Source organism: Pezoporus wallicus, unplaced genomic scaffold, assembly GCF_028554395.1.
Source record: "Pezoporus wallicus isolate ANWC-B61680 ecotype Strahan unplaced genomic scaffold, APGP_CSIRO_Pwel_v1 contig_6155, whole genome shotgun sequence".
Lineage (NCBI taxonomy): Eukaryota > Metazoa > Chordata > Aves > Psittaciformes > Psittacidae > Pezoporus > Pezoporus wallicus.
In genome coordinates this window covers 142829-169148 of record NW_026637610.1, presented here as the reverse complement: position 1 = coordinate 169148, position 26320 = coordinate 142829, and the positions used below count along the sequence as shown (strand labels likewise).

At 54.6% G+C, this 26320-nt stretch overlaps 4 protein-coding genes across 6 annotated transcripts; 2 read left to right on the top strand and 2 right to left on the bottom strand.

Annotated features, from left to right (window-relative positions):
- The first annotated feature begins 259 nt into the window (after nt 1-259).
- On the top strand, nt 260-6784 carry ECI1 (enoyl-CoA delta isomerase 1). Its single transcript, XM_057406533.1, has 7 exons — nt 260-322; nt 534-662; nt 1672-1799; nt 2429-2575; nt 3768-3889; nt 4503-4681; nt 6286-6784. The coding sequence occupies exons 1-7, from the start codon at nt 280-282 to the stop codon at nt 6450-6452; spliced, it is 915 nt and encodes a 304-aa protein (XP_057262516.1). The 5' UTR covers nt 260-279; the 3' UTR covers nt 6453-6784.
- Nucleotides 6785-6884: 100 nt separating this feature from the next.
- LOC130597748 (deoxyribonuclease-1-like 2) lies at nt 6885-10269 on the bottom strand. The gene is made up of 8 exons (XM_057406536.1): nt 10123-10269; nt 9740-9828; nt 8720-8803; nt 8505-8605; nt 8318-8430; nt 7963-8117; nt 7756-7852; nt 6885-7080 (listed from the first exon to the last, which is right to left on the bottom strand). The coding sequence occupies exons 1-8, from the start codon at nt 10267-10269 to the stop codon at nt 7030-7032; spliced, it is 837 nt and encodes a 278-aa protein (XP_057262519.1). The 3' UTR covers nt 6885-7029.
- A 1585-nt stretch (nt 10270-11854) lies between these two features.
- LOC130597743 (deoxyribonuclease-1-like) lies at nt 11855-16518 on the bottom strand. Of its 2 annotated transcripts, none has more exons than XM_057406529.1 (9): nt 16381-16518; nt 15108-15289; nt 14386-14474; nt 14135-14218; nt 13881-13996; nt 12955-13067; nt 12527-12681; nt 12354-12450; nt 11855-12087 (listed from the first exon to the last, which is right to left on the bottom strand). In XM_057406529.1, exons 1-9 carry the CDS (start codon nt 16427-16429, stop codon nt 12034-12036), a joined length of 939 nt encoding a protein of 312 aa, XP_057262512.1. In that variant the 5' UTR covers nt 16430-16518; the 3' UTR covers nt 11855-12033. The 2 variants fall into 2 exon arrangements, with proteins under 2 accessions (XP_057262512.1, XP_057262513.1); XM_057406530.1 differs by lacking the exon at nt 16381-16518 and adding an exon at nt 15770-15950.
- Nucleotides 16519-17295: 777 nt separating this feature from the next.
- On the top strand, nt 17296-25473 carry INTS15 (integrator complex subunit 15). Of its 2 annotated transcripts, XM_057406520.1 has the most exons (6): nt 17296-17508; nt 18468-18689; nt 19938-20103; nt 22001-22528; nt 24047-24086; nt 24686-25473. In XM_057406520.1, the coding sequence occupies exons 1-6, from the start codon at nt 17317-17319 to the stop codon at nt 24891-24893; spliced, it is 1356 nt and encodes a 451-aa protein (XP_057262503.1). In that variant the 5' UTR covers nt 17296-17316; the 3' UTR covers nt 24894-25473. The 2 variants fall into 2 exon arrangements, with proteins under 2 accessions (XP_057262503.1, XP_057262504.1); XM_057406521.1 differs by lacking the exon at nt 24047-24086 and having other exon boundaries at nt 24686-24844.
- The last annotated feature ends 847 nt before the right edge of the window (nt 25474-26320 follow it).

The following is a 26320-nucleotide window of genomic DNA, read 5'->3' as shown; positions in this document are numbered from 1 at the left end:
CGAGCGGAGCAGCAGGGTGGGGAGTCGCATGGTAGGGGGGGCAGGACGGTGCGGGCAGGACAGTGAGGGCAGGGCAGGGCAGGATGATGCGGGCAGAGCAGGATGGAGAGGGCAGGGCAGGACGGTGCGGGCAGGGCAGGATGGGGCAGGATGCTGCGGGCAGGGCAGGACGGTGCGGGCAGGGCAGGATGGGGCAGGATGCTGTGGGCAGGGCAGGACGGTGCGGGCAGGGCAGGACGGTGCTGAACGGCCCGGGCACCCTTGAGCCGGCGGCAGAAGATGGCGGCGGCGCCGGCTCTCGCCCATCGCATCGCCCGCTCAGGTGCGCCCGGCTCCGCGTCCCCCCGCGCCCCTCCGCAGGGACACCGTGTCCCCTGCCCTGCCCCTGCACTGGGGCAGGCCCACCGCCCCTCCCGGCTTCGCCCCGCCGTGGTCAGGGTGCCCCATGGCCTTCCTCGGTGGGTCGGGGTGTCCCAGTGTCCCTCACTGTGGGGCTGTGCCCTCCCCGGCCCTACCTGCTGCTGTACCCCCAGGTGTGCTGCCTCTGTGCCGCCGGCTGCCGGCGTGGGGCAGAGCCATCCGGCAGCCCCCCAGCCTCCCGCTTGCCCCATGTCGTGCCTTCAGCAACAACAAGATCCAGGTGGAGATGAACGAGAGCTCAGGTACAGCTGGTGGCACCTTTGCGGTGTCACACTCATCCTACGGGGAGTTGTGGGGCACAGGCAGGGCCCCTTCCGTGCCAGCCCCAGGGCATGTGTGGCGCTGACCATGGAAACCACGGAAGCCCCACATATTCCAGCTTCAGCTGCTTAGGACCCTCAGAGAGGAGCATCTGGGGACCAGGGTGTCTCCAGTTGTGGTCACATCAGGTGGCTGGGTGCTGCTTGGGTGCCACAGGCAAACCTTAGCTGTCGCCGTGGACAGACCTCGTGCCCCGTGCCCTACCCGTGCATTGTCCCCTCTGCAGGGTCCCTGCTTTGGAGACCTGGTGGAATGGCAGGCGCTCCTCCGGGGAGCAGCTGTTGGGATTGCTGTGTCCTGCCTGCCAGGAATAGCTGTCATGGGGCCATGTTCCCGCACCAAACAAAGGGTGCCCCTTCTTGAGGCTTCCCAGAGCCTGCCTGAGCCTGCTACACCATGAGGGCCCTGGGTGCATCCTCATGCTGTCCGCAGCCTGAGCACAGCGGCAGCACACAGACCAAGCACTCCAGGACCTTTTGGGGAGGGTAGTGCAGTTGGGAGGGGATAAGGGCTCAGAGCCCTTCCCGCAGTGCTGGACGGGGTGGCAGTACTGCTGGCGGGGTGGGAAAGGTGTGTGATCCCCTGGGCATGGGATGTTTGCTGTGATAGCAGTGGGAGGCTAAACCTTATCCAGTGAGCCCAGAGAGAAGGGAGCTGATGAACAGTGTTACCCCAAAGGTGTCTGGTCTTTGGGACACAGGGTGTGTTTGTCCATGCACCGGGTTCACCTCTGGCTCAGTGAGCCCAGCTTGCAGGCAGGTCTGGTCTGTTCTTGGCCACACTGCTCTGAGGGCATTTTGAAGAGCCAGGAGTGGGAAGGCATGATCTGGGTGAGCTGGGAAGCATGGAGGCGGGTGAAGTTCCTTTGGGCAAGGCACTGTGAGAGTGTGTTGGTGGGGTTCTGGTGTCTTTGTGTTTACTGTGGTGCAGGCATCGCCACAATGAAGTTCAAGAGCCCCCCAGTCAATAGCCTTAGCCTGGACTTCCTCACCGAGTTCTGTATAAGCCTGGAGAAGCTAGAGAATGACCGGGCCTGCCGTGGCGTCATCATAACATCTGTATGTGTTGTCCTGAGCTGGATCTAACGTGCAAGCAATGGGTTCCGCTCCATTCCTTGTGCTTGGTGTCTTGACTCCGTGGTCACTGGCATGGGAGGGTAATGAGGGAGCTTTGATCAGCTTTGGAATGAGGGGAGGGGATTCTTGGAAGTGCTGTGCTCTTTCTTCCCTGCCCTTTTCTAGCACAATAACAACAACCGAGTATTGTGATTTGTTGTTACAATCAAAGCTGCTTACCTGCAAAGCTGACACATCCCTTGAGATCTCTTGAACTGTCCAGAGGGAGCTGCTAGGGGATGCCAGTGTTTATTTTCAGATGTGATGTGTGTACAAAGTGGGTGTCTGGGAATGGGACAAAACAGATTTTATGCTGCATGACTGGTGTACCAGCACAGGCATCCTGATAATAAGAAATCATGCTGTGAGCAAAGAGTCCCAGCCCTGCAGCACATGGTGATGAGATGATCCAAGCTGTGGGAGCAATGGGGAGATTGTTTCAGAACCCCAAAAGACCCTGGTTCATGTCATATTTAATTAGTCCTTTCCCTTTCCTCAGACTGTAGGTTGACTGCATTAGGGTCATCCGTGAGCAATGACTCTGAGTGATGTTTGCATTTTCCCAATTCCAGGCCATCCCCAAAATCTTCTCATCTGGGCTGGACATCACCGAGATGTGTGGGAAGAGCACGGAGCACTACGCCGAGTTCTGGAGAGCTGTGCAGGAGATTTGGCTCCGGCTGTACAGCTCCAACATGGTGACACTTGCTGTAATCAATGTACGTTCTTTAGATCCACCGCCCCAGTCACCCTGAGCGATCTGTTTTGTTTGCACCACATGAGCAGGGACAGCTTAAGCAGCTTGTCAGTGCTGAAAGAAACACAAGGATGTAGTTGTTGGGATGTCTGGGCAAAGTTCATGTCTGTTGTTCAGTGCATCGGGGTGTGGGAAGGTCTGGAAGCGTGGGATGCTGCAGGCTCCATGTATGTAAGCTGCAGGAGCTCTGGGGTATAGCAGCATTTCAGCTGCATGGAGAGCTTGCATGGCACTCGTGTTCTGCCAATGGAGGCTGAGGTGTCCTTGGCAGTGTTTTGTGCAGCAAGAGCCATACCCTGCCCACGAACTTTGCTGGAGGACCAGGAGGAGGGCTTAGGTCAGTGGTAGAGCCTGAAGGGGCATCAGTAGCAGACGAGTGCTGGAGAAGCCGAGTGGTTGGTGTAGGAGCAGTCCAAAGGGTGCCTGTCACATGCCTACTGGCTGCTTTCTCACCGATGGGACTCGTAAGAGTTGCCCAGTCGCTTGCCTGCTGCACTGCTTTGCTGTAGGGGAGGAGGTGAGAGGCAGCCATGCATTGTACAAGTGTCCCTAGTCCTGTGGGCAGCAGTGTTTCGGGCAGTACGGTTTGTTGTAAGCCCTTTTTCACTGGGTTGTGTTCCTCCACCTATAGCTCTTGGCTAGCAGGGAAGTGCTGTCTGAATCTCAGTGTCTGTAGATGAGTTGTTACCTGCTTGGTGTCTTGTTTTCATGTTTTGGTGCAGTGCTGCTTTGGCAGCTCCTGGGTCTGTATCTGCCTGTAGGCTATCTTTGAAGGCAGTTGGGTCTCTGATGTCTTCATGCAGGCACCCTGTGCACCAAGCACAAACTTGGAGGTTTTATAGACAGAAAGTGTTACAAAGCCCCTGAAGAAAACCGTTTCTGTGACATTTAGGTTTACAAACTGAACTGCTCTTAAAGACTCAGGTATGGTTACAAGAAAATGCTTTAGCAAATAACCACTGTGGGATTTGTGATCTGAGTAACATGGATCAGTTAATTAAAGAGCATTGAAAAATGAAAGGGTAAACCCCGGTAAACCTACCAGAATCTTCTTTAGGGCTGTTCCACACCAGGTAATCAGAGACTTAGGGAATATCTACTCTGTCAGCGTTTGTAACCATGACCTAGACTCACTCTTTCCTTCTCATTGCCAGGGGTCCAGCCCAGCAGGAGGCTGTCTCATTGCCTTGTCATGTGACTACAGGATCATGGCAGAGAACCCCAAATACACCATCGGCCTGAACGAAGCCCAGCTGGGCATAGTGGCTCCCTTCTGGTAAGCCAGTGTCTTCCACTTCTAGTGTTATGTGTCGGTCTCTAAAGAGAATTAATCTTCAAGGAGTTTATGAATCAATTTAATTTGCCACTGAGATGTAGTTTTATGCGTCAGTGATCAGGCAGCTGCAGGAGACAGCACCTCATTTCTCTGTCCTGTAGGCATCTGAAGAGCTTTCAGGGTACAGAATGTCCACACATCCTTCACCAATGAGGACCTCGGTTCTGACCCTGCAGTCAACTCTGAAACAAGTTCTGGGAGATCTCCTGGTCAGGCTCAGCCTGGGAATATGCTTTTCTCTGGACACATGCTGTGTACCTGCAAAATACCATAACTGTGAAGATCTCTGAAAGCTTAGAGACACCAATATGCTAAGACACAGGCCCTTGATTGCCCTGAGAACGTAGCACTGAGGGGAAATAGAGCAGCTCTCATGGAGAGGAGGGGGAACTTTGGTAGAACCCAAAATGACTCTGCTCGCCTGACTTTGCGCAGCGTGGCTGAGCCTACAGCCTGGGGAGTGAGACCAAGCGTGCTGTTAGCTTTGATGTCAGTGCAGCTGCTGCTGGGTGTTGGTTTCCATGACCATGGCTTTGCCTCCCATCTCCTCTAGGTTTAAGGACACATTTGTGAATGTTGTGGGACAGCGAGTTGCTGAGCGCTCCCTCCAGTTGGGCTCCCTGTATCCTGCACCTGAGGCCCTCAAGTTTGGCATTGTGGATGAGCTGGTGCCAGAGGAAAAGCTCCAGGAGAAGGCTGCAGCTGTTATGGCACAGTGGTTGGCCCTTCCTGGTATGGGTGGCACCTCCAACAGAGGAGGAGGGGACCTGATCTGGGTGGGAAGGACAGGCACCCCAGTTGGTACCTGGGAGCTATGTAACAGTTCCCATTTAAAGGGAAGGTGTGGATGGCTGGGTGGTAGGAAAGCTCAGTACAGCAGTCCAGGCAGCCTTGGGCTAACAGAGATGGGCTGGCCAGTGCCCTTGCATGGGAGGACACTGTGCTGGGTGTGCAGGGACATGACTCCAGCTTGGCTCACCCTGTCAGCCCTTGCTGAATCAATCTGGAGGTGTGTGAGTCCCAGATACAAACTGAATCTCTGTGCGTGTCAGTGGAGGTGTTACCCCAGGAAAGCTGCCATGGAGCTGGGGTAGAAGGCAGGGTGAGAATGCCTGGGTGGTTGCCAGTTCACCTTCATGGTCTGGATCAACCCTCGGCACTCTGCTGAGCTGGAGATGGTGATGGGGGTGTAAGGACAGCACAGACATTACATGCATGTTTGGGCTGCTCTGTGACTGGCTGCACAGGGTTCCTGGGCTGGGAGAGGGCTCCTCATGGCCAGGGCTACGTGTGAGCTGTCCCATCCCATGCCACCTCCTGGGCTGCAGGGAGCTGTAGCTGTGTAGCACCCCTCGGCTGCTTTTCGTGTAGGAATCTGAATGAAACTGCACAGAAAGAGGGGTCCCAGGACTGTCACTTTGTGTTCCACCCTTGGAAGAGGGTCCCTGAGCAGCTCTCTGCCCTGCCTTGCTGGTGTTAAAGTGGCACCTCAGCTCCAAAGAGTGGGGAGCACATCTCATCTCTCTCCTAGCTTGCAGGAGGCACCATGCAGATCCTTTCCCAGAGCCCTAAATCAGAGCAGAAGGAGTCTGCCCTGGTGAAGGTGTCTGTAGCACACAGGAGCTGGAGCAATTTGGTGTTCCCAGTGCATGGGGGGTGTTGGTGATTTCTTCACTGTCGTGGTTAAAGCACAGTGAGAGCTCGCGTGCAACTTCTGTGCCACAGATGCGCTGCCACATCACTGGCCATGGCTCTGGGTGTGTATGTGAGCAGGTGGGTGCGCAAGGCCTCAGTCAGCTCCAGCAGCCACCACTGCTCTGGCAGTATCCACGTATTCATGTGGAGTGGCACAGGCCCAGAGCCTGCTGTTGGGATAAGCTTAAGGGGCCCTAGCTGCTGGCTTCTGACAGTGTGCTTGGCATGAGCAGACTGTCTTGCCAGAGGCTGAAGGGTCTGGGTCACTGGGAGCTTAGAGCCAGAGCAGTTTCAAGTAGCAGAGAATTTTGTCTGGTTACTGCTGTCCTGAGCCTGGTGTTGTTTGTTGAGATGGGGGCTAGGCTCTGGAGAGTGCAAAGAGAAGGAGGTGCACAGTTTCCTGTTGTCTGTCCCAGTAGACCAGTGGTTTCAGCGGTACAGATCATGATTTATTGTATCAGAATTTATCCAGTTCAGCTTCCAGCTGGTGGGGTTTTCTTACACCTTTCCCCGTTGGTCTAAGGAGCCCTTTGTTGTGCAGTACCTCCTCATTTGGAGGCACCTGCACAGAGGGGGCAGTGGCTGAGAGCTGTTAGGGTGAGGACCATGCACATTCCTCATCCCCACTCTCCTCTCTGCAGACCATGCCCGTCAGATCACCAAGTCCATGATGAGGAAGACAGTGTTGGACCGCCTGGTAGCTCACCGAGAGGAAGACATTAAGAACTTCATCAGCTTTGTCTCAAAAGAGTCCATCCAGAAGTCACTTCGCATGTACATGGAGATGCTGAAGAAGAAGAAGAGCTGAGGAGCTAGCCACGCAGGGCCTGGTCTTAGGAGCTTGAAATGCTGCAGCAGCTATAGACTTTCACAGTGAAGTTGTCTGCAGTGTCAGCAGTTGGTGATGTGCTACCTGCTCCCATGGCCACCCCAGCTGCCCCTTTAGTCCCCATAGAGTGCCTGACACCACTGCTGCCTTTCCTGAGAGCAGGAGAGCAGTCTGCTCAGCTCCCTGAGGAACAGACAGGGAGAGGGTCATGACACCGCTGTGGCCTGAGCCCTCTGGTCCTTGGATGTCCTCCCTTCTATCCAACAGTTAATCATGAAAAGAGATTTGTCAATAAAGTCTTCAATGAGGTAGGAGATGGATGCTTCATTCCCAGCCTGTCGGTGGTCACTGCTTCCTGAGTGTGGCCTGTCCCCACGCTCTCGTCCGTGGTGGGCTGAGGGGTCTGGGCATGGCTGGCGACTGGCTGCGACCGTTCTCCAGACCAGGATCTGAAGCAGCCCTTGTACAGGGATGGTGGATGGGGCTGCAGGGGGTGGCTTCACAGGGCTGGTGGTGGGAGCTGGAGCTGGATCGTGGTCTGAGGCCGCAGGACAATTCAAGCTGTCAGCTTCACCTCGACTGGGTAATGGTCGCTGACTGCCAGGGCCTGGAAGAGGGCGAGAGTTGGGGAGGTGTAGTGCAAGGTGTAATGCAATGGTGAGCCCCTCACCGTGCTGGTGGGACTGGCAGGGAGGCTGTGATTGCCCTGCCAGAACCTGCCTGCTGGAGTGGGACACCATGTCTCCTACCTGACACTCAACACACGAGGCTCCAGTTTTGCACCTTTTATGGAGGCAGCCTGTGGTCAGCACTGGCAGGCGGATGTCTGCCCTCTGAGACCCCTGCATCTTGCCTGGGAGCCCTGTGCCAACTATGGGTAGCTGAAGATTGTCTTGGACTGCCCCATGCCCTGGAACCCTGCCTGCTCCTGCCCACGAAAGGCCATGCAAAACCCTGTGTGCCTCATCTCTTCCCCCCAGGGACAGATAAATCCCCACTCCTGTTTCCACCCACAGGTCCCTTGTCACCCTGAGCTCCCACATGCCTGATGCAGGAGCAGACAGGCACTGGGCAGGGGCACACATGCTGCAGCCAGAGCCAGCTCATGCTGCTGCTGGAGCTGCTTCAGCTGCGGTTTTGAGCTGATCCTTAAGTGTGGCAGCTACATGACAGCACTGAGCTGCCTAATCCCTGCTAGGTGTCAGCAGCCCAGGGACAGTGCTGCCCAGGGCAGCTCAGCCTTGGTGCCTGTTTGAGCCCTGAAATTGCAAGCCCGGCTCACCTCTTCCTGCTCCAGCTGGAAAGCACGCTGGAAGTTGTAGATACCAGCGGAATTGGGCACGATGCTTCTCTTCAGCTTGGCGCCACACACCACGATCCTGCCCAGGAGACATGGGCAGTGAGGCTGGCTCCTGTCCCCACACTCAGGGTGGTGAGGGATGGGCAGGGGGTGCCTGGGGGGAGCCAGCAGTGTCATGACAGCCCTCACCTGTCATAGGCACAGTCTGACCTCCCCACCGTGGTGTCAGTGCCATCCGGGAGCAGCCACTTGAAGATGTCGCTGGTGCGCAGGCGGATGGATGACCAGTCACCATGCTGCACATAGGCGCAGTCGGCGTTGAAGTCCCCCAGGAACATGATGCTCTATAGCAGGGAGATGGGGGCTCATGGTGGGTGGGGAATAGGGCTGTCCCCAAAGAGCAGCCTCCCGTGGCAGGGGATGGGGCAGGGGGAGGGTCCCCATCCCACCACCTGCCTTGGAGCAGGGAACTAGTGTGGGTCTAATGGTCCCCGCAGCTCAGCGCCCACCCTCAGTGCCATCCCCCAGCGCTGGTGACACTCACATCGGTCCCCCACTTGTTGACAATGGCCAGGTAGACATCGTAGAGAGCATCAATCTCAGCAACAGCATCATGTGGAGCTGAGTGCAGTGGCACCAGCACAAAGTCCTGCACCTCTGCCAGGGAAAAGAGATGTCAGCCCCATGGCCACCCCATGCCACCACCCGGGGCCGTTTGACACCCTGCTTACTGGTGTTGGGTGCTGAGACCCTCAGGATGAACGGCTCCCGGCTGAAGACATCCTGGGGATCCTCATACTGGTAGGTGTCCACCACAGACACAACGTCTGTCCTGCAGGGCCAAAGGGGTGATGAACCTGGGGCTTGGCATGGCCCCTGTGTCCCCTGCATGGTGTCAGTGGCCCCGCGGTGCTGCAGGCAGGTGGCAGGGCACCCAGCCCGTTACCTGTAGATGAAGAGGTACATCTCCTTGTAGTTGTCCCGTCCCAGGGGGCCGCTGATCTCATAGTCATATGGGGACGTGGACAAACTGTGGAGAAGCAAAAGCAGGATGGTGACATTTCTGGCACCAGTGACATGGCTGGTACCATCCTGGGGTGGCACCAGGCAGCCCTGCTGTGCTGTCCCTGTGGACTACTGTGCCCTGTCCATGGGGTGACATGGGTGTAGTGGCTCCAAGCCACCCTGTTGCCCACACTACCCAGGGCATGGCAGGACACGAGGCAGCTCCATAGGGATGCTCCTCACCTTCACGTGCAGCAAAGCTAAATTAGGTCAATGAGCAGCCCCGGGCTGTGCAGAGCCTGGCGTCACCCTCCTTGCCTCAGCTGCTGTGTGGCCTTGCTGGAGGGGACACCGGAGAGGCGAGGGTGCGGGCTGGGTGTACCTGCTCCAGCACAGCAAGGCAGCAGCAGCCTCCATCCAGCCCCAGCCCCTGCCCGCACGCAGCCGGTAAGCAGCTGCCGCACTGCCACAGGCACTTCCAGACCACCCCAGCAGCCCCTTTTCCTACTGGGGTACCTGAGCCGCTCACTTCACAGCATCATCTGCCACGGGGTCCATCCCGGGGTCCCCCTGTCACTGACAGGGTATTGGGGCACTGGGGACTGCCTGTCTCTGCCTCCTTCATCCCCCATCTCGCCTCTGCCCTGTGCTGCTGGATTTTGGAGATGGAGCTTGCTGGAGCTGTGGTCCCTTTCCACCCTGTGTGCTCCAGGGGAATGGCAGCTTTTGGAGGAGTTTTGTACCACTTATATCCCTCTTCTCCTCCCCAGGTTACTCCCAGTGTCTCTTCCAAAGCTTCAGCCTGCTCCAAGCCTCAGCTGCAGCACTTTCCTCCCATTCCCCTTTTCAGAAGCAAAGCTTCTGCTAATGGATGACTCTGGTTTTGCCCTTTGTTGCTCAACCAGCTTGGCTTTCCCTGTAATGCTGGTGTCACAGCCGGGTGCCCCAGCCCTGCTCGTACCTGTTGAGCTGCTCCATGAGCTGGGTGACGGCGCTGAGGTCGGAGTCGCGCACCTCCTGCACCAGCACCACATCGTAGCGGCTCAGGATCTGTGGGACCAAGAGGGACAGTGATGGTGAGAGCGAGCCCATCTACTGCCTGGGCACCCTGACATGGTGCTGGATGCAGCACCATGGGGTCCTGCATGTCCCTCATGCAGGGTGTGTGCCTGACACCTCACTTTGGTCCCCAACAAGCCTTCATCCACCCAGGGCATCCCCAGCAGTGGGGTGCTATCCCATCCCCGTGGCACAGGAGACATGGATGTGTTCCTGGCACAGGAGCCACCTCTTGGGCCCACCCCAGTGCACAGCCCATCCCTGCACGGCACCGGCTGCACTCACACTGATGATGATGCCCGCCACTTCCTCGTTGGACATCTTGGTGTCACCGAATGCCTGGATGTTGAAGGCACCAATGCGCAGCGTGGCAGTGGCCAGGCATGGGAGAGCCACAGCCAGAAGGTACAGTGCCAGCACCACGGATCCCATTGGGAGCGAGGCTCAGCAGGGATGCAGTGATGGGAGACAGACTTTCAAAACTGCTTTAGATTTGGGGATAGAGCAAAGAAAACCACCCCATGTAGGTCCTCCCTAAGTCCTGGCACACTGTGTGCCATGGTGGGTACTGCCTGGAGCAGCCCACAGAGCTGGCTTGTTAGTCCCAGGGGAAGCTGACTCTTGTCCTGCCTCCATGAGCCCTCCCAGTAGCGTCCCTGCCAGCCTGTGGGATGACCCAGCTCTGCTCCCCAACAGGGTATCTCTATCACCCACCAATACCGGCACCCTGGGCTGCTCCACGTCCTTAAACCTGATCACAGCCCTGATGGGTAAGGGAGTGACTCCTCATCCCAGCTCATCCCAGTCCCTCACAGTTCATAGCTGAAGGTGCTGATCCCGAATCGGTCCTTACCTTGCCGAGTGCGTGACACCTCTGCCCTCCCAGCAGCAGGATGGGCGGCTTTATTCCTGATGGAGGTGCCAGCAAAGCAGGATGAGTCGGACACCCCCGTGGGGTTTTTGGCACGGCTCTGTGCTCCTTCCTACATTGGGAAACCCAAACCCCATGGAGCAGTGGGGTGGGGCTGGCACAGCCACCCCTGTGCCAATGCATCGCAGGGTGTCTGGAGAGGGGAGGCAGTGCTGGAGCATCTTGGCAGGGCTGGGTGGGTGCATGAGACTCGGGGTGTTCCAAACAGAGTGGTCCCCAAGTCACAGCTTGGGGCACAGCAGCAAAGCAGGTGGTGAAGAGCAATGGCCTTAATGTGAGTGATTCAGATGGTGTAATTATAGGGGAGAGGAGGAAATTGTGTGGTTTCTGGTCAGGCAGGCTGAGCGTCGCCAGCCTCGGCAAGAGGGGATGGCTGCAATCCACTGCAGCAGCTCTGGTGGTCACCGAGGACAGCCCCATTGGTGACCCAAAGCAGCCCCAGTGGAGCTATCATCCCACGCACTGGCACATGGCATCACCCTGCTCATGGCATCACCCTGCTCATGGCATCACCCCACTGAGGGAGCGGGCAGCTGTGACGGGGTGCTGGCAGCAGGGCAGGCAGAGAGGCGATGGCTGCTCATGCCTGGGCTTGCTGGGCTGTCCCGTGCATCCCGGGTTTCTCACCCTCACACCCAGTCACAGGGTGAGTCTGGTGTCCCTCAACACTGTGCCGGCACCGAAACCCCCCGAGGAGGCACCAAACCCCCTGGGAACTGACTCATGCCTTCTACTTCCCCCCACCCTTGCTGTCAGCACCCTGTCAGCCACCCCACATCCAGGCAGGTTCCAGCGGGATGAGGCTCTGCAAGCTGTCGGAAGAGCACCCTGCATCCCGCATCCCGGCAAGAGGCTCACATCCTGCCCAGAGACTCTCAAACCCTTCCTGGTGTCTCTGGCCTTGCTGCCAGCAGCTCAGAGCTTGTCACCCTCTGGGTCTGGCTCTCTCAGTGGCAGGAGGGGACCCCCAAACCTAGGGAACACCCTGGTTCCAGCTCCAGTGGGGCTGCCCCTGGCAGGGGGACAGGGGGTATGGGCACAGGGGGCTGGGGGGGGGGGGAGGCCTGAAAGTACTCTCTCCAGAGCTGCAAGGGCTGGAAAAGACTTTTTTTTTAATGGAAACAGAGAGTATCCCACTCCCACAGGACCCTGAGGGCACCCTTGTGGATACAGCAGGCAGCTTGGCTGGCACTGGCAGTGCATGGGCTCCCATCAGGGATGCAGGTGCATGTTGGGGTGTCCTGGTAGCCAGCATGGGGATGGTCTCAGCGGGATTTCAGGGTCACCTCCACTGGGAAATGGTCACTGACAGCCAAAGCCTGGGTGTGGGGAAAGCAGAGAGGTGGCTGAGCTTGTCCAGACCCTCACCACTGTCATGGGTGGCTGGGACCCCAACGCTCCAACCCCAAAATTCAGAGCATACCCCAAAATGCTCAAGCTGGGGGGGGGGTTGCATCAGTGCAGAGGTTGGGGTCAGGCCACCCTTGGCTGCACCCTGGGGAACAGGGAGCCCACCCATGCCCCCAGGAGGTGAGGTAGGTTGGATCCAAGTGCCAGTGGGATTATGTACCCGGCCCAGACTCACATCCTTGCTCTGGAGGTGGAAAGTCTTCTGGAAGTCATTGACAGTGGCAGAGCTGGGCTCAATGTCCTGGCGCAGCGCGGTGCCGCAGGCGACAATGCTGCTGGGGCATCATGGGGGTGTTAGTGCCTGGAGCCCCCCCCCACACCAGCACCCTCCCCTGCCGCGGCACCCACCGGTCATAGGCGCAGTCGGTGTCACTGACGGTGGTGTCGGCGCTGTCGGGGATGAGCCACTCGCAGTCATCAAGGGAGCGCAGGCGGATGGACTGCCACTGAGCGCTGGTCACGTAGGAGCAGTCAGCGTTGAAGTCGCCCAGGAGGAAGATGTTCTGTGGGGCAGTGAGCTCTGTCTCTGCCCATGGATCTTAGGGGGCACCACGTGCTCCCAAAAATATCAAGGGACAGCAAGAAACCTCCCCAGCACATGGGGGGACAAGCCCCCAGTAATGGTAGTGGAGCCACCCAGCAGTTCCTTGCATGAACATTGCTGAGGTGGTACCCGCTCCGATGGTCATGAGGGGTGTCCCGTGGGACACGTCCATGCGTCATGGCTGTACCCCAGGCTGCCCCAGGGTGGAGCTGAGCTCCCCACCACCACTTACATTCGTTGCCCACTTGTTGACAACATCAGTATAGACGTCGTAGAGTGCATCGATCTCTTCTGCTGCTCTGCTGGGCTCGGCGTGCAGAGGCACCATCACAAACTCCTCCACCTCTGCTGGACAGGTGGTTGTCAGCCCCCAGCTCGGGTGCAGCACCCGGGAAGGGAGTGGGAACCCCAGGAACTACCCAGGGCCAAGCCCCAGCTACCAGCTGGGAAAAGCTGCTAAAGGGAAAGGGTGCATTGGTTTTTCATGGTCTGCTTGTCCTCCAGGCTGGAATTTCCAGTGGGGAGTTGCATCCCTCTGCACATGGTTTGGGGTTTGCTACTTGTTTCCCATCAGTTTTTCCAGGACACTGTGGGTTTGGGAAGGAGATGGAGGTGGAAGAGAGATGGGGGAGTGTGTGCATTCTTGGGAGGTTCTTGGGAGGTGGAAGTGATGGCACCGGGTAAGACATTCCACAAGGTGGGAGATGGGACATGATGAGAGATGGCATGTGATGGGGATGGCAGGTGATGGGGCATGGCAAGCAATGGGGAATGGTACATGATGGGAGATGACACCGAAGTGCAGGAAGCAGATGGTGGGATACAGCACAAGATGGGAGGTAGCAGGTGATGGGATGTGGGACAAGATGGGAAACAGCTGGAGATGTGAGATGGCACACAACTGGAGAGAACACACGGTGGGAGATGACGGTGATGGGAGATGGTGCATGGTGAGAAACAGCAGGCAGTGCTGGCCATGCTGGGCAGGTACCCAGGACCCCTGGGCACCCATGGTTGGGAGAAGGCCCTGCTGCAGTGAAGGACCCTGGTGGAGCCTCTGAGCTGTGCTCCAGGGTGCAACCTCCCTGCCTGGCATCAGCCCTGCGCAGAGGGGACCCTGTGCCAGGTCAAGGCAGCCCCAGCACCGGCTCTGCTCACGTGTGGTGGGTGAGGAGAACTTCACAACGAATGGGTCCCTGCTGAAGGCATCGGTTCCACCGGAGCCGCAGCTGTCATTGTAGTAGTAGCTTTCCAGCACTGAGACCATGTCCGACCTGAGGGGGAGAGCAGAGCAGCCCCCAGCACCACTCCTGCTGCAGCTGGGGCCCCCAAACGTACCCACCACCCTTTGGGGGCCACTAGCGAGAACAGCAAGTGACACAGGGGACGCTGGACCCAGGAGCATCCCTTACCTGTAGATGAAGACATACTGCTCCTTGTAGCTGGTCCGGCCCAGGGGAATGCTATCCAAAAAGCTGTATGGGTGCGGGGACATGCTGGGAGTAAGGTGCAGAGAGAGTGAGAGGAGGCTCCTGGTGCCCCTCAGCACCCATTGGGCTCTCTCTGGCTGAGACAGAGGGGCCCTGACACGGCAAGGCTCCATCTGGGATCTGCCCCAGCATCCCCTTTGCAGGGACCCCTCGCCCTGTCCCATTGGGGGCACCTGTTGAGCTGATCAGTGAGTTTCTTCACAGCACTCAAGTCAGCATCCCGGACCTCCTGCACCAGGGTGATGTCATATCCAGACAGGATCTGGGGGGACAAATCAGAGCTGCTCGCCCCTGGCTGGGAGCTGCTCCTGGGGCACCTATGGGTGTCTGGGCTGGGCTGTGAAGCCTCCCAGGCTGGCAACAGGAGGGCAGGAGGGACCCCAGAGCCAGGGAGGGAGCTCCTCTGCCAGCATCCTCTGGCTTGGAGGAACCCAGGGGTGACACAGTGCCCTCTAACACACATCTACCTACCACCCACCACCCCAGCAGCTTCTCACTTGCAGGCTGCTCTGAGTGAGGAACTGAGCAGCATCAAGCATCACCCATCCTTGGATGGGGACTGGCAAGAGTGAAGATAGCCCAAGGTTGGAGATGGTGATGGAGGAAGAACAAATGGGTGGATAAATGGAGGCTTGGATGGATGGATGAGTGGATAGGTGGATGAGTGAATGGGTGGATGGATGGATGGGTGGATGGGTGGATGGGTGGGTGGGTGAAAGGATGGATGGGTGGATGGAAGGATGGATGTGTGGGTGGGTGGATGGATGGATGGATGGATGGATGGATGGATGGATGGATGGATGCTTGTAGAAAGCTGGTGTCCAACTGTCCCAAGCTGGCTGCATTGCAGAGACCAGAGAGCAGCCAGAACTGCTCCTCTCCCCCCAGCACTCACAGAGACGATGATATCTGCGATGGTCTGGTTGGACATCTTGCTGTCCCCAAATGCCTTGATGTTGAAAGCGCTGATCTTCAGCATGGTGGCCATGTGCAGCAGGAGAGCTGCAACCAGCAGTGACAGCACCTGCTTCGAGGCTGCCATCCCATGTGCAGATGGCAGAGTGGCAGCCCTCCTGGCTAGGATGGGGATTTGGCACAGATGATGGGGGTGGCCAGGGCATTCCCACCTGGCCATACTGATTTCACTGGGAACACCAGGACCCTGGGATGGTGCATCCCTGTCCCGCCACTGTGCTCCTGCCTCACACGGGGCCTCATGCTGTCTGTTGCTCCTGGAGGAAGGCCAGAGCGGATAACTCACTGGCAAAGGAGCAAACGCCATTTCATGGTGACACAGAGCAGTTCCTCATCCACCTGGATACCTCTCCTGGTCTCGGATGTGCCCCAGCAGCAGTCGCGGACACCAAGGTCCCTTGGCTTGTCCCTCTCCCACCCCTCCCCAGGGTCTGTGCCCCAAATGACCCTACATAAGCTGTGCTGGGACACAGCAAGGAATGGATCCCCCCCAACCTTGACACACCTCCCCACTTCCTTCCCTGCCCAGAGCACCCTCACTGGGGTGTTCTGCCCCCCAGCTCTGCCCTGCCCCATCCTCACCCAGGCTGGAGTCTCCAAGACTCCCTGGAGAGCAGCGCAGCAGCTCCCACCCACCAGGAAAGGTGTTTGGGAAGTATTTTCTGTGGCGCTTGGCTCCCTCGGGTAATATTTCACCAGTGGATGGGATCTGAGCCCAGCTCAGGTGCCCTGAGTGCCTGATCCTGCAGGGTGCCCCAGTCAGATGGGCTGGGAGGACCAGCAAACACCCCAGCTTTCAGCACACCTGACACCCAACATGAGGAAGGGTTTGCCGCCTCCAGGTTCACTTTTTCTTCTGCTCTAATTAAATACTCTCCTTTCCCCACCTGTATCCTTGTTATGGCTGCAAGCGCTGGCACCTCTAACGCCACAGTCCCTCCCGTTGCTAACACAGTGATTCGGTAATGCCATGATTTAGTAATGCTGTGATTTGGTCATGGCAAAAAGCGCCCAAAGTCTCGCAGACCCTCCCTCCTCCCAGGGAGTGCAGCAGCCTCCCCGGCAGAGGCACCTATAGAGGGGCGTATCCATCCTGGGTGATGCTCGTGAGCTGTGCCCGGGCTCAGCCCCAGCAGTCATAGCAAAACTAAGCTGAGCTGCAGAAGGCGATGGGAGCGGGGAGCGGGACGTACCTTTGGTGCTGTGCAAGGTCTCTGCAAGAGGAAAGATCTGCACCTGCATTTATGGGGAGGGACCTGCTCCCCTTGCCAAGTGCTCCTCTGCCCGCGAGCATGAGGCCGCAGGCTCCATATGGCATTTCCCATGGAAACAAAGGTCTGCTCAGTGAAAAGTCAACCAGTTCAAACCAGTGCCAGCACCGTCTGCCACAGGTAGGGCTGAGAGCGTGCCTGAACCCACAGACACCGACAGGGGATCTGCGAGGTGCGAGTGAACCCCCGAGACCACTCGTGGGGATCACCAGCTCTCCACTATGGGGTATGGGCAGCTCTCGCTCGTCACCAGCTAGGATTTACCTTGAAAAGTGTTTATTTCACCAACACCAACCGTTCCCGCATTGCCAACAAGCTGACCTGAGGCAGCTGGCGCTGGGACTGAGCACAGGCAGTGCATCCCACCATGGCCCTGGTGCTGTGGTGTGGAGCTGCGAGCCCCGGTAACAGCGGGTCCTGTCGCGGTGCCTGACCCAGGAGCCCACCGGGGTCAGGCCCGGTCCCGGGGTGCTGCCCCGCACCCCGCACACTCCCGCAGCTCACCCAGCCCTGCCCCAGCGGCCTTGGCCGGACGCCCGGCCTCTGAGCGCAGCTGCCCCGTTCCCAGAGGGGCCGTGCCGGGTGATCCTTAGGGGATGTCGGGGCCCTGCAGCGACCCCCCCCGTGCCCGGGGCTAAGAGACCCTCAGGGCTGGACCCCCCCGCACCGCGGCCCAAGACCCCCCCCTAGGGCAAGCCCGCCAGGGGGCGTTGCCGGCGGCGAGCGCGCGTTGCCCCGTTTTGTCCATGTGGGGCCGCCGTAGCGCCCGCCCGCCCGCCCTGCGCCTCCGCTGCTGGGAGGCCGCGCTGCAGGACTGCAGAGGGGTCCATAGGGGCCCGGTGGGGTCCGGCGTGAGCCATGAGCGACATTCGGCACTCGCTGCTGCGGCGGGATGCGCTGAGCGCCGCCAAGGAGGTGCTGTACCATCTGGACATCTACTTCAGCAGCCAGCTGCAGAGCGCCCCGCTGCCTCTGGTCGACAAGGGCCCCTCCGAGCTCCTGGAGGAGTTCCTCTTCCAGGTCCCCAAGGAGCGCAGCGCGCCGCCCAAGGTGGGCCCCGGCCTCGGCATGGGGGGCGAGCGAGGCCCCGAGCGTCCGGACAGGGGCCGGGGGGAGTGGGGGCCGAGGCCCGCAGGAAGCCGGGCAGGCCCTGGGGCTGACGGCATGGGGCCAGGCAACGGCACCCGGACGCAGCCCCGAGGAGCGGGTGTGGAGGCCGAGGCCCCAGTTGCTCGGAAGCCCTGGGGGCGCTGCTGCTGGAGCCTGAGGCCTTATGGGGACAGGATGAGGTCCCTGGGGGGTGGCTGCTGCTGGGGACCGAGGCATCAGGAGGGTTCCTGGGGTGCTGGTGACGGAGGGGTTTTGGCCAGGAGAGAACTGGCTGGCAAGGCCCCAATGGACTGGACAGGACTCTGGGATACCAGACAGGGCCCGAGGGAGGGGAGGTACGGAGCACCTCGAGGCCCTTGGGAGCTATCTGCAGGCTCACAGTGTTGCAGCTGGGCCCTAAAAGAGGTTTTAGGTGGCTGCTGTGGGATGAAGCTGGGTCTTCCCAGACAGCAGTGACCAGAAACCACAGCTGCTGGTGAATGATGGGGTGCATGGGCCTGGAGGGCTGCTGGGCCCAGCTGTGACACCCTCCCTGCCCCCCCCCCCCCCCCCCCCCCCCAGCTGCCCAGCAACACCCTTAGTGCTGTTATTTGCAGAGAAAGGAAATAGATTTCACCCCAGTATTGCTCTCGGTCTCATATCTCAGTTCAGGGCAGCACTTGCAGGTGCAGCAAGAGCCAGTCTTGGTTATCCAGGTATTCAGATATGACCTCGAGCATTTCACTATAACAAAGTATATGCAGTGGTGGTTCAGGAAGTTTGAGCATGTGTGCTGTGCATAGAGGTTGAGTTTCTGACTCTTGAGGGAAGCTGTAACTCTTTACTCTTCCTGCCTTTTCACCTCTTGGCTCTTCAAGAGCCCCAGTGTATTTTGCAGTTTTGCTTTTGTCTTCTTTCAGAGACTGAATTCACTTCAGGAACTTCAGCTCCTTGAGATCATGTGCAATTATTTCCAAGAGCAAACCAAGGATTCAGTCCGGCAGATCATTTTCTCATCTCTCTTCAGCCCTCAAGGAAACAAAGCAGATGACAGCAGGATGGCTTTGCTAGGAAAGCTGGTTTCCATGGCAGTGGCCGTGTGCAGGGTTCCTGTTCTGGAGTGTGCTGCCTTCTGGCTGCAGGTACAGCTCCTGTGCAGGCAGGGCAATCTTGGGGAAGGAGCAGGGGGGAAGTGCCACAATGGGTGAGCGAGGGCAGTGTCACCTAATCGTTGGTGGCAGCTGGTTGCAGTCAGCTGCTGCTCCTGTGGCAGCTTAAGCTGATATAACAACAGCTGTCTGCTACAGCTATGTTCTCCCTGTGTCTGTGCTTCTGTCCATTCCTCTGTTCCAGCATAAGGGAGAACTTCTGCTAAACCACTTCTGTGTGCACTGGCAGAAGAAAATTTGCTGTTATTTTTACTGTCAGTGAAGGTTTTATTGATTTCCTCCCCCTCAAGCCCTGCCTGTTGAAAGGGGTCAGTGGAAGGTTCAGCCAACACAGGGAACAAAACCATGGCAGTTCATGGTCATGTTGCCAAAAGAAGCCAACTCTACAGTTTAGGAAGTAAGCTGTGCCTGATGTGCAAGGTTGTGCATGGCAGAAGAGGCACAAAATACCTGTGTCTGGCTTGAGATTTGGCCACAAAATACCCATGTCTGGCTTCCATGAATAGAGTATGTTAGGGCTCTCCTTTGTCTTCCCCTTGCCCATTGAGATTCACCACTGTAGGCTTTGGGAAGCAGCATCTTTGCTGCTGCTGCTGCTGCCTTAGTGGGAAAAGCAGAAGTCACCTGTTTTACAGAAGGGTAAGAGCAGAAAGGCTGTGCTAGGAGGGAAGGGTGGGAGAAGGCAAAGCAATACTGTTTCTGTGGGGTCCCTCTTTTCCCACTTGGAGAGCTGTGGTGTAGGGGAGGAGGGGATGTAACCTGGATAGCAGAAGAAGGTGTAGCTTTTTGCAGATCCCAGCTCTTAAGTGACATGAGGATTGCACAGAATTTTTTCCACATTAAAAATGTCAAACACAGCTGAGAGGTTACTGAACTAGTTGAACTATAGAACTGTTGCTGAAGTAGTAAGGAAAATCTCAATCTAAGTAAAAATACTGATGTAAAAGGTTTTAATTTTAAACTACAGATGCTGTAAACATGAAATATCACCTATTTAGTACTGTGAAACAGTAATTTTATTTCTGAGTGAATATTTTATATGCAGAAAGAGAAAGCACTATTGAATTTTGGGAAACTGAAAACACAGGTGTTGAAGCAGCAGAGAGGCTGGGTGATGGGGGCAGGCACAGTGTATAGGCAACACAAACTTTGAAGCTGGCTCTATAGGAGTTTCTGTGGCTGGGTTTAACCTGCTTTTCCTCACGTGCTACACTGCTGCAGCGAACCCCTGCGGTGTACTGTGTGAGGCTGGCTCGAGCCTTGGTCGATGACTACTGCAACTTGGTGCCAGGGTCCATCCAGACACTGAAGCAGATATTCAGTGCCAGTCCTCGCTTCTGCTGCCAGTTCATTACATCTGTCACAGCTCTCTACGACCTCTCTTCAGGTAAGTGTTTCTAAGTTGTGTCTTTGGAAGTAAGAGGAGCAGTATAATGCAACACAGGTTAACTGCTGCGAGGGAATTAACTGCTGAAATTCTAAAGGTGCTTGTGACCATGTAATGATTGCCAGAAGCAGCTCAGGGGTGTGTCTGTTGCCTCGTCTCTCACTGGGGTGAGGATAGAAATAACCACTTGGTTATTTTTTATCTACTGAAGGTAAAGTCTTCGTTAGAGAAGCAGCCATGTAATTCCTGACACAAAGCGCAGTGTCCACCACAGAGGTTCAAAGGACATGGGAACCTTATTGATGGAGCAGCTCTATGAATGAAAGCTGATCTGCCTGGGCTGGGCAGCTGGACCTCCCTATTGCATGTCACCTGTTCAGCAGATAGACTCAGGGCTGTCTGTCAGTCTGGATCCTTCAGAAAAGGGGAGAAACAAATTCTGAATGTCTGCAAACTGGAGCTAGGTTTCTGTTGAGCGCTGATGAGAAATGCAGTCAACAGTATACACCAATGTGCTCTTTAACTGTATGTGTGACCAGGTAGTGATATGACATGTCTCTGTTGTTGCTCAGACACTGGAAATGTGTAGGCGTCTGAAATAAGATTCATTTATTCAGAAAGAGAGATAGAGACAAAAAGAGAGCTCATGGTAGACTAGAGAACAATGGTACACTAAATACCAACACCACATGTAATGCAAAACAGCAAATATATTTGTTATTGATAAAGGAAATGTTTTGCATGGTCTTCTCCAGGTAAGCAGTTTGGTGGTAGTGAGAGAGGTGCAGGCTTAGACTTTTTTCTTTTAAATATTTGGTAGAGCTCATAGCATATTCATCCTCAGTATTTTACATCTGTTTTGTGCAATCACTTACAAGTTTAAACAACTAATTAAAGGACTTGCCAAAAGGGAAATGACAAGAGTTATAGGAAGCAATTGTTTGTTTTTTTTTAATTCCTTACTTTATTAGAGGTGTCACTGGTGGCACAAGAAAAGGAAGCTTGTTCTTCAAAGAGTGAGCTGTAAGTGGGCAGTCTACCAAGTCCTGAGGACAGGAGTGCATGACACAGACAGCAGTATCTGTGAAACTGGGTTCTCAGAAAAGCTGAATACTGAAAAATACCAATTCTGTATCCGGAGCACATGAGTAATTCTGTAGTCCATATGATTTCTCCTGTAAGTCATTTCGGGCACAAAAAAAACCTGACTAGATAGTTCTGTGCTGAGCTCCTTGTTGAGGCTGCCTGCAACAAGCAACGATGTTGCTCAACCTAGTAGCCCGCTCCTGTGGCAGGATGATGCACAACTGCTGTGTAATCAGCGTTTCTCTTGTCTGTAGCCTTGCTGCAGCTCATCACCACCTTTCACTTCTTGAAGCTTTGCATAATCCTATAATCCTTTACCTGGCATGTGCCTGTGTTTTCATGTTAAGGTTTTCCACCAGACGTGCTTGTCTAGATGAGTCTAAAAGGAAATGAATTGAATGGCGTGAAGAGAAAGAAGTGCCAACAAGTTTTTCCTGTTCCATTGTCCATTGTACTTCCTGTGGCAAGGGATGAATGGAGACTGAGTTTAAAGAAAAATTGGGCAGATGACGGGTGGTAGAGAAGAAAATGTCAGAAGTACCTTTGATGGCAAAGAGGATAAATGTTGGCATTTGGTGGTGTCTTTAGAATAGGTGGAGAAGGTGAAGTTGACAGAAAGTTGTTATGTCTTCCCTGGGATAAACTAGCTTCTTACCTTTGGTGTCTTGAAAAAAACAGCGAAGTCTGGGAGGTTGTGAAATTGTAATTGTGACAGTGCAGGAAGGGTGTGTGTGAGAGATTAAATAAAGATTGCTGTCCTGTGCTCCAGCGCAAGGCCCGTCTTACCCAACAATAACTTTCCTATCTTCAGATGACCTCATCCCTCCTTCAGATCTGCTGGAGTTGATTGTGTCCTGGATCTTTGAAGACCCCCGTTTGATCCTCATCACCTTTCTAAACACTCCTATTGCAGCCAACCTGCCAATAGGGTTTTTAGAGCTCACCCCACTAACTGGACTGATCCGCTGGTGTGTGAAGGCGCCCTTGGCTTATAAAAGGAAGAAGAAAGCCTCTCTCTCAAATGGACATCCTCCCAGCAAAACTGCCAAGGACTCGACTTCAGGAGAAGACAGAGATTGCCACCAGCTATATTCAAAACTGCATCTAAGTGTCCTGCAGGTTCTCATGATGCTTCAGGGGCATTTAACGGAGAAGAATCTTTATGGGCGCCTGGGGCTAGTACCCTTTGACCATGTGGTTCCACTCGTTGAGGAAATTAACAGGCTATCTGATGAACTCAATCCTCTCAATGCATCCAAAGAGATTGAACTGGCTCTAGACAGACTGGCTCAGGCTTTGCAAGTGGCCATGGCATCAGGAGCACTCCTGTGCACTAGAGGTAAGCTGTCAGTAGGGCTGGCAGAGACCCTGGCATGGGATTCTTTTCCTCCAGTGTGCAGAAGTTGTAAGAGGGAGTTTTGGGGTGGGGGAATTAAAGATCAATGTGTTGACAGCAGAAGTAGTAATTTGCTGCTCTTAGAAAGCTATAGTGCAGGAAATAGTGGAGGAAAAATAACTGGATGGAGAGCAAGAAAGGAGAGATCATTGTTGCAGGTGGCTGGTGTGTTGTTTGCAGAACTGAAGCACTTGTCTTTGACCTTGCAGTGTGCACAGGGTGGTTAGAGCTGGCACAGGGACAATTTTGACTCCCTCAGAATTGCTTGTAACTGTTTAAAAAGCACTGATTAATTGTGCTTCAGTTTGACTTCCCTGAGTTTGCTGCTGGAGGAGAGCCTGTGAAGCAGATAAACCCGTGAGGTGGGTATGCTAGACAAGATGTTTGAAAAGCAAAACAAAACTCTTCATCTGGAACTTCCGGGCATTCAGCTCTCCTGTAATGAGACCCCATTACAGTGTGTATGTTTTCATTTAAACTTAGTAAAGAAGCCTGTTTATGTGGCTTTTGTCTTTCTGTCCTGTCTCTAAAACCAGTTCCTTCTGAAAGACCTGCAGACACATACAGGGTCAACCAGAGTCTTTTCTTGATGATTCTCTTGAAAACAGATAATTTTTAGTGTGACCAGAGGGTTTAAAGATTCCCAACAGCCGCACAGTTAGTGCAGACCCCAGATGCAGAGAGTGCCTGACATTTTTGCTGTGGTTGAACCAGCACTGCTTGGAAGATCTCGGTGTTCTGCTTTCTAATGTTTTACATACAAAGTACAAGCAGAAAAATGCTTTTTTTTTTTTTTTAAGTTAATGGCTTATTTCAGCTGTGTTTTTTTCTTAGCCGTTTACATGGTACATTCTGAACACTTGCTCGTACTGTGGAAGTGGAAGGTAATTCAGGATAAGTAGCTGCTGAAATAACAGTTATTTCAGTGTTTTGAAGTTTGTTTATCTACAAAGGGACAGTTTGTTCTCAGGCTATTCCTGAAAGGACTCTTATCAGCAGGGTGTGTTATTAATTACCCTGGTTCTAGTTATTCTGCTTTAGCAGAAGTTTGGTAATGGTAAAAAAGGTGCAATTTCTACTTGATAGACAGGGAAAAAAAACCCCAACCCATTCTTTACGCTAGCAATGTTTTGAAACACCCCAAACCAGCACAGAACAAGTATTGGGTAAATTTTGCCTTGCTTTGACCTCATCAGAAATGCCATGTTCAGTGGCAGAGTCATATTTTCTATTTCCTCTGTCTTAATTACATACAGTTAAGTGTCTGGTATAGAAAGCTGACTGGTGAGATGGAGAAACATTTTCTTTCCTACGGAGGTTTTTGGTCTGAGAGTTGATGAGTGGATCTGTTGATGAGTGGAGCATTTTCGGTAATCTGACTTTCCTAGAAAGGAGAGTGGAGAGGAAAATCGCTCTAATTTCTGCTTTACCCTTACCGTGATGTCTTGTGTCCTCTTTCAGACGACTTGAGAACTGTGTGCTCCAGGCTACCACATAACAAGTAAGAAGCCTTTCTTACAGCCATGTCAGTTTTGATGCATATTCCAAGGCTCATACTTGGGGGCTGGTGAGGCAAAATCTCCCCTAGAAATTTGTGTTTACTTTCTGAAAGTCAGCCTTTATTCACACACAGGTTAGCACAAGGATACAGGTGACAGACAGTGCTTGCTACTTCTTCCCTTGCAAGCTGGACTCTTGACTGAGGGACGCTTCAGTGACTCCCACCATGTAGATGATCTTGCCCAGACTGTGTTAGAATAAATGCACAGACAGGGAAAATGAAATTACAGTGTGGAACCTGCCCCAGAGTTATCCCATCCCCAACTCCCTGCTTGTTTTATCTGACCCTAAGCTTAATCGCACTGTGCTGCTTGCCTCTTTGCAAAGAGGAGCCAAATTTTATTAAGAAAAAGCGAAAGAGGGAAAAGAAGTCTTTCTGGAAGCTGTAAAGAGCATAATTGAGTCACTGTCCTCTTGCCTCAGCATTGCTGTGTGTTGGTTATGAATTGTCTATAGAGTCAGTCCCTTGTGGGGTGGGCAGGGCTGTGACAAAAGCCTTCTCTGAATAATCCTCATGTCTGTCTGAATTCCTCTCCACAGCCTGCTCCAGCTGGTGATCTCGGGTCCAGTACAGCAACCAACCCATGGCACTCTGCCACCTGGATTTTATCCTCACATCCATACTCCTCCTCTGGGGTACCCTGCACATGCCGCACACCCTGCTCTCCCGGCTCACCCAGCACTCCCGGCTCATCCTGTGCAAACATTTATACCAGGAATGACATTCCCATACCGACCGATCCGCTAGGACTGTAGAGTGTACCCGGTTTCCCTTAGTTTGAGGAAGCTTTGCAGATGTTTTCCCAAATGTCTTGGGAACCATATTTTCCTCTTTGGTGTAAAGCTGAGCAGTGCCTGTGTGAGGGCTCAGCCCTCCGGATGTGGAGAAGATGCAGACAGGTCGGCTGTGGTCGGTTTGGATGCGGGCTGCAGATGCTAAGGCGGATCACAGGGACAAAAGGAGAGGGTGGGAAGAGGCAACAAAACCTTCAAACCTCTGCAGTGTGTGGAAGTTTTCTTGATCCCCATTGTTTCGTGGACTTGCCAAGGGTACATTTCTCAATCATGTGTTTCTCCGTAGCCCTGATCAGTTGATGGCACACTGAGCCCACCTAGTCTTGCTCTAGGAGGGCCACCAAGAAAGGTGTGAGATTTTTTCCAAGCTCGTCCACTCCAGCCTGCTCATTTCTTTGTAAATGTTTGTATCTATAGCTACAGAGTATGTGTACACTGTATATTTTTGGAACACAAATGTTTGTTTCAGAAGCACAAGGTAGAGTAAAGCAGCAGTTCCTATTAAAGGAAACAATCTAAGAAGTATAAAGTAATTCTGCCACTTTATCTTTCTAGCATTGATTAGACGGGTCAATGCGTTGGGCCTGCTCTAGGGAGGGAACAAAACCCCTTTATGGCTGCAGTCACCCCTCATCTCTATGGTGGGTAATGCCCTCTTTACATGCCTCATTCAGCGATTCATGAAACTTTGGGGTGAAATCTGGTGCTTTTGATCACAGCTGGTTGGAAAGCTGGTCAAGGGCAGGCTGGCTGCTCCAAGTGAGGTGCGGGGGGGTGCGGATGCGTTTAGGAGGGGCAACAGCGTGCTGCTGTTGACACTACAGCAAAACACGCCCCCTAGCCGCTTTAACTGAGCTCTCTTGCCGTGCTGTGGTTCTCTGAGCTCCTTCTGATGGGTAAAAAAGCAAGGAAGAAAAGTCTTTTCTACACATTGGTGACTACAACAAAGACCTCCAAAGCTCTTGTCCTTACTGGGGGAGATGTGATAGTTGTGGTTCTGCACTGCCTATGAAAAAACAAATCAGATGTGAAAAAACTATTTGAATGAAACTGCTGGAAAGGAAACTCTGTTTTGCCCTTCTCGGTAAAGGAAAATAATATGCTTTAACTTTTGGTCAGCCCTAAGGGGGTCAGGCAGCTGGATGAGGGGATCAGTGTAGGTCCCTTCTAACTGAAATACCCTCTCTCACTTTGTGGAGCTTCAGCGACAAGGGAAAACCTTGAAAATCTCACAATTTCACGATTAGAGCCATTACTGGCATGAAGCCCTGGCAGTGGGACAGGTCACTGGGTGCCCCTCACAGTGCAAACTGCGGGGGAGGTGACACGGGGCCATGGCCACGCTGAATCACGTGTCCCCAGCGCTAGGGCCCGCAGCTG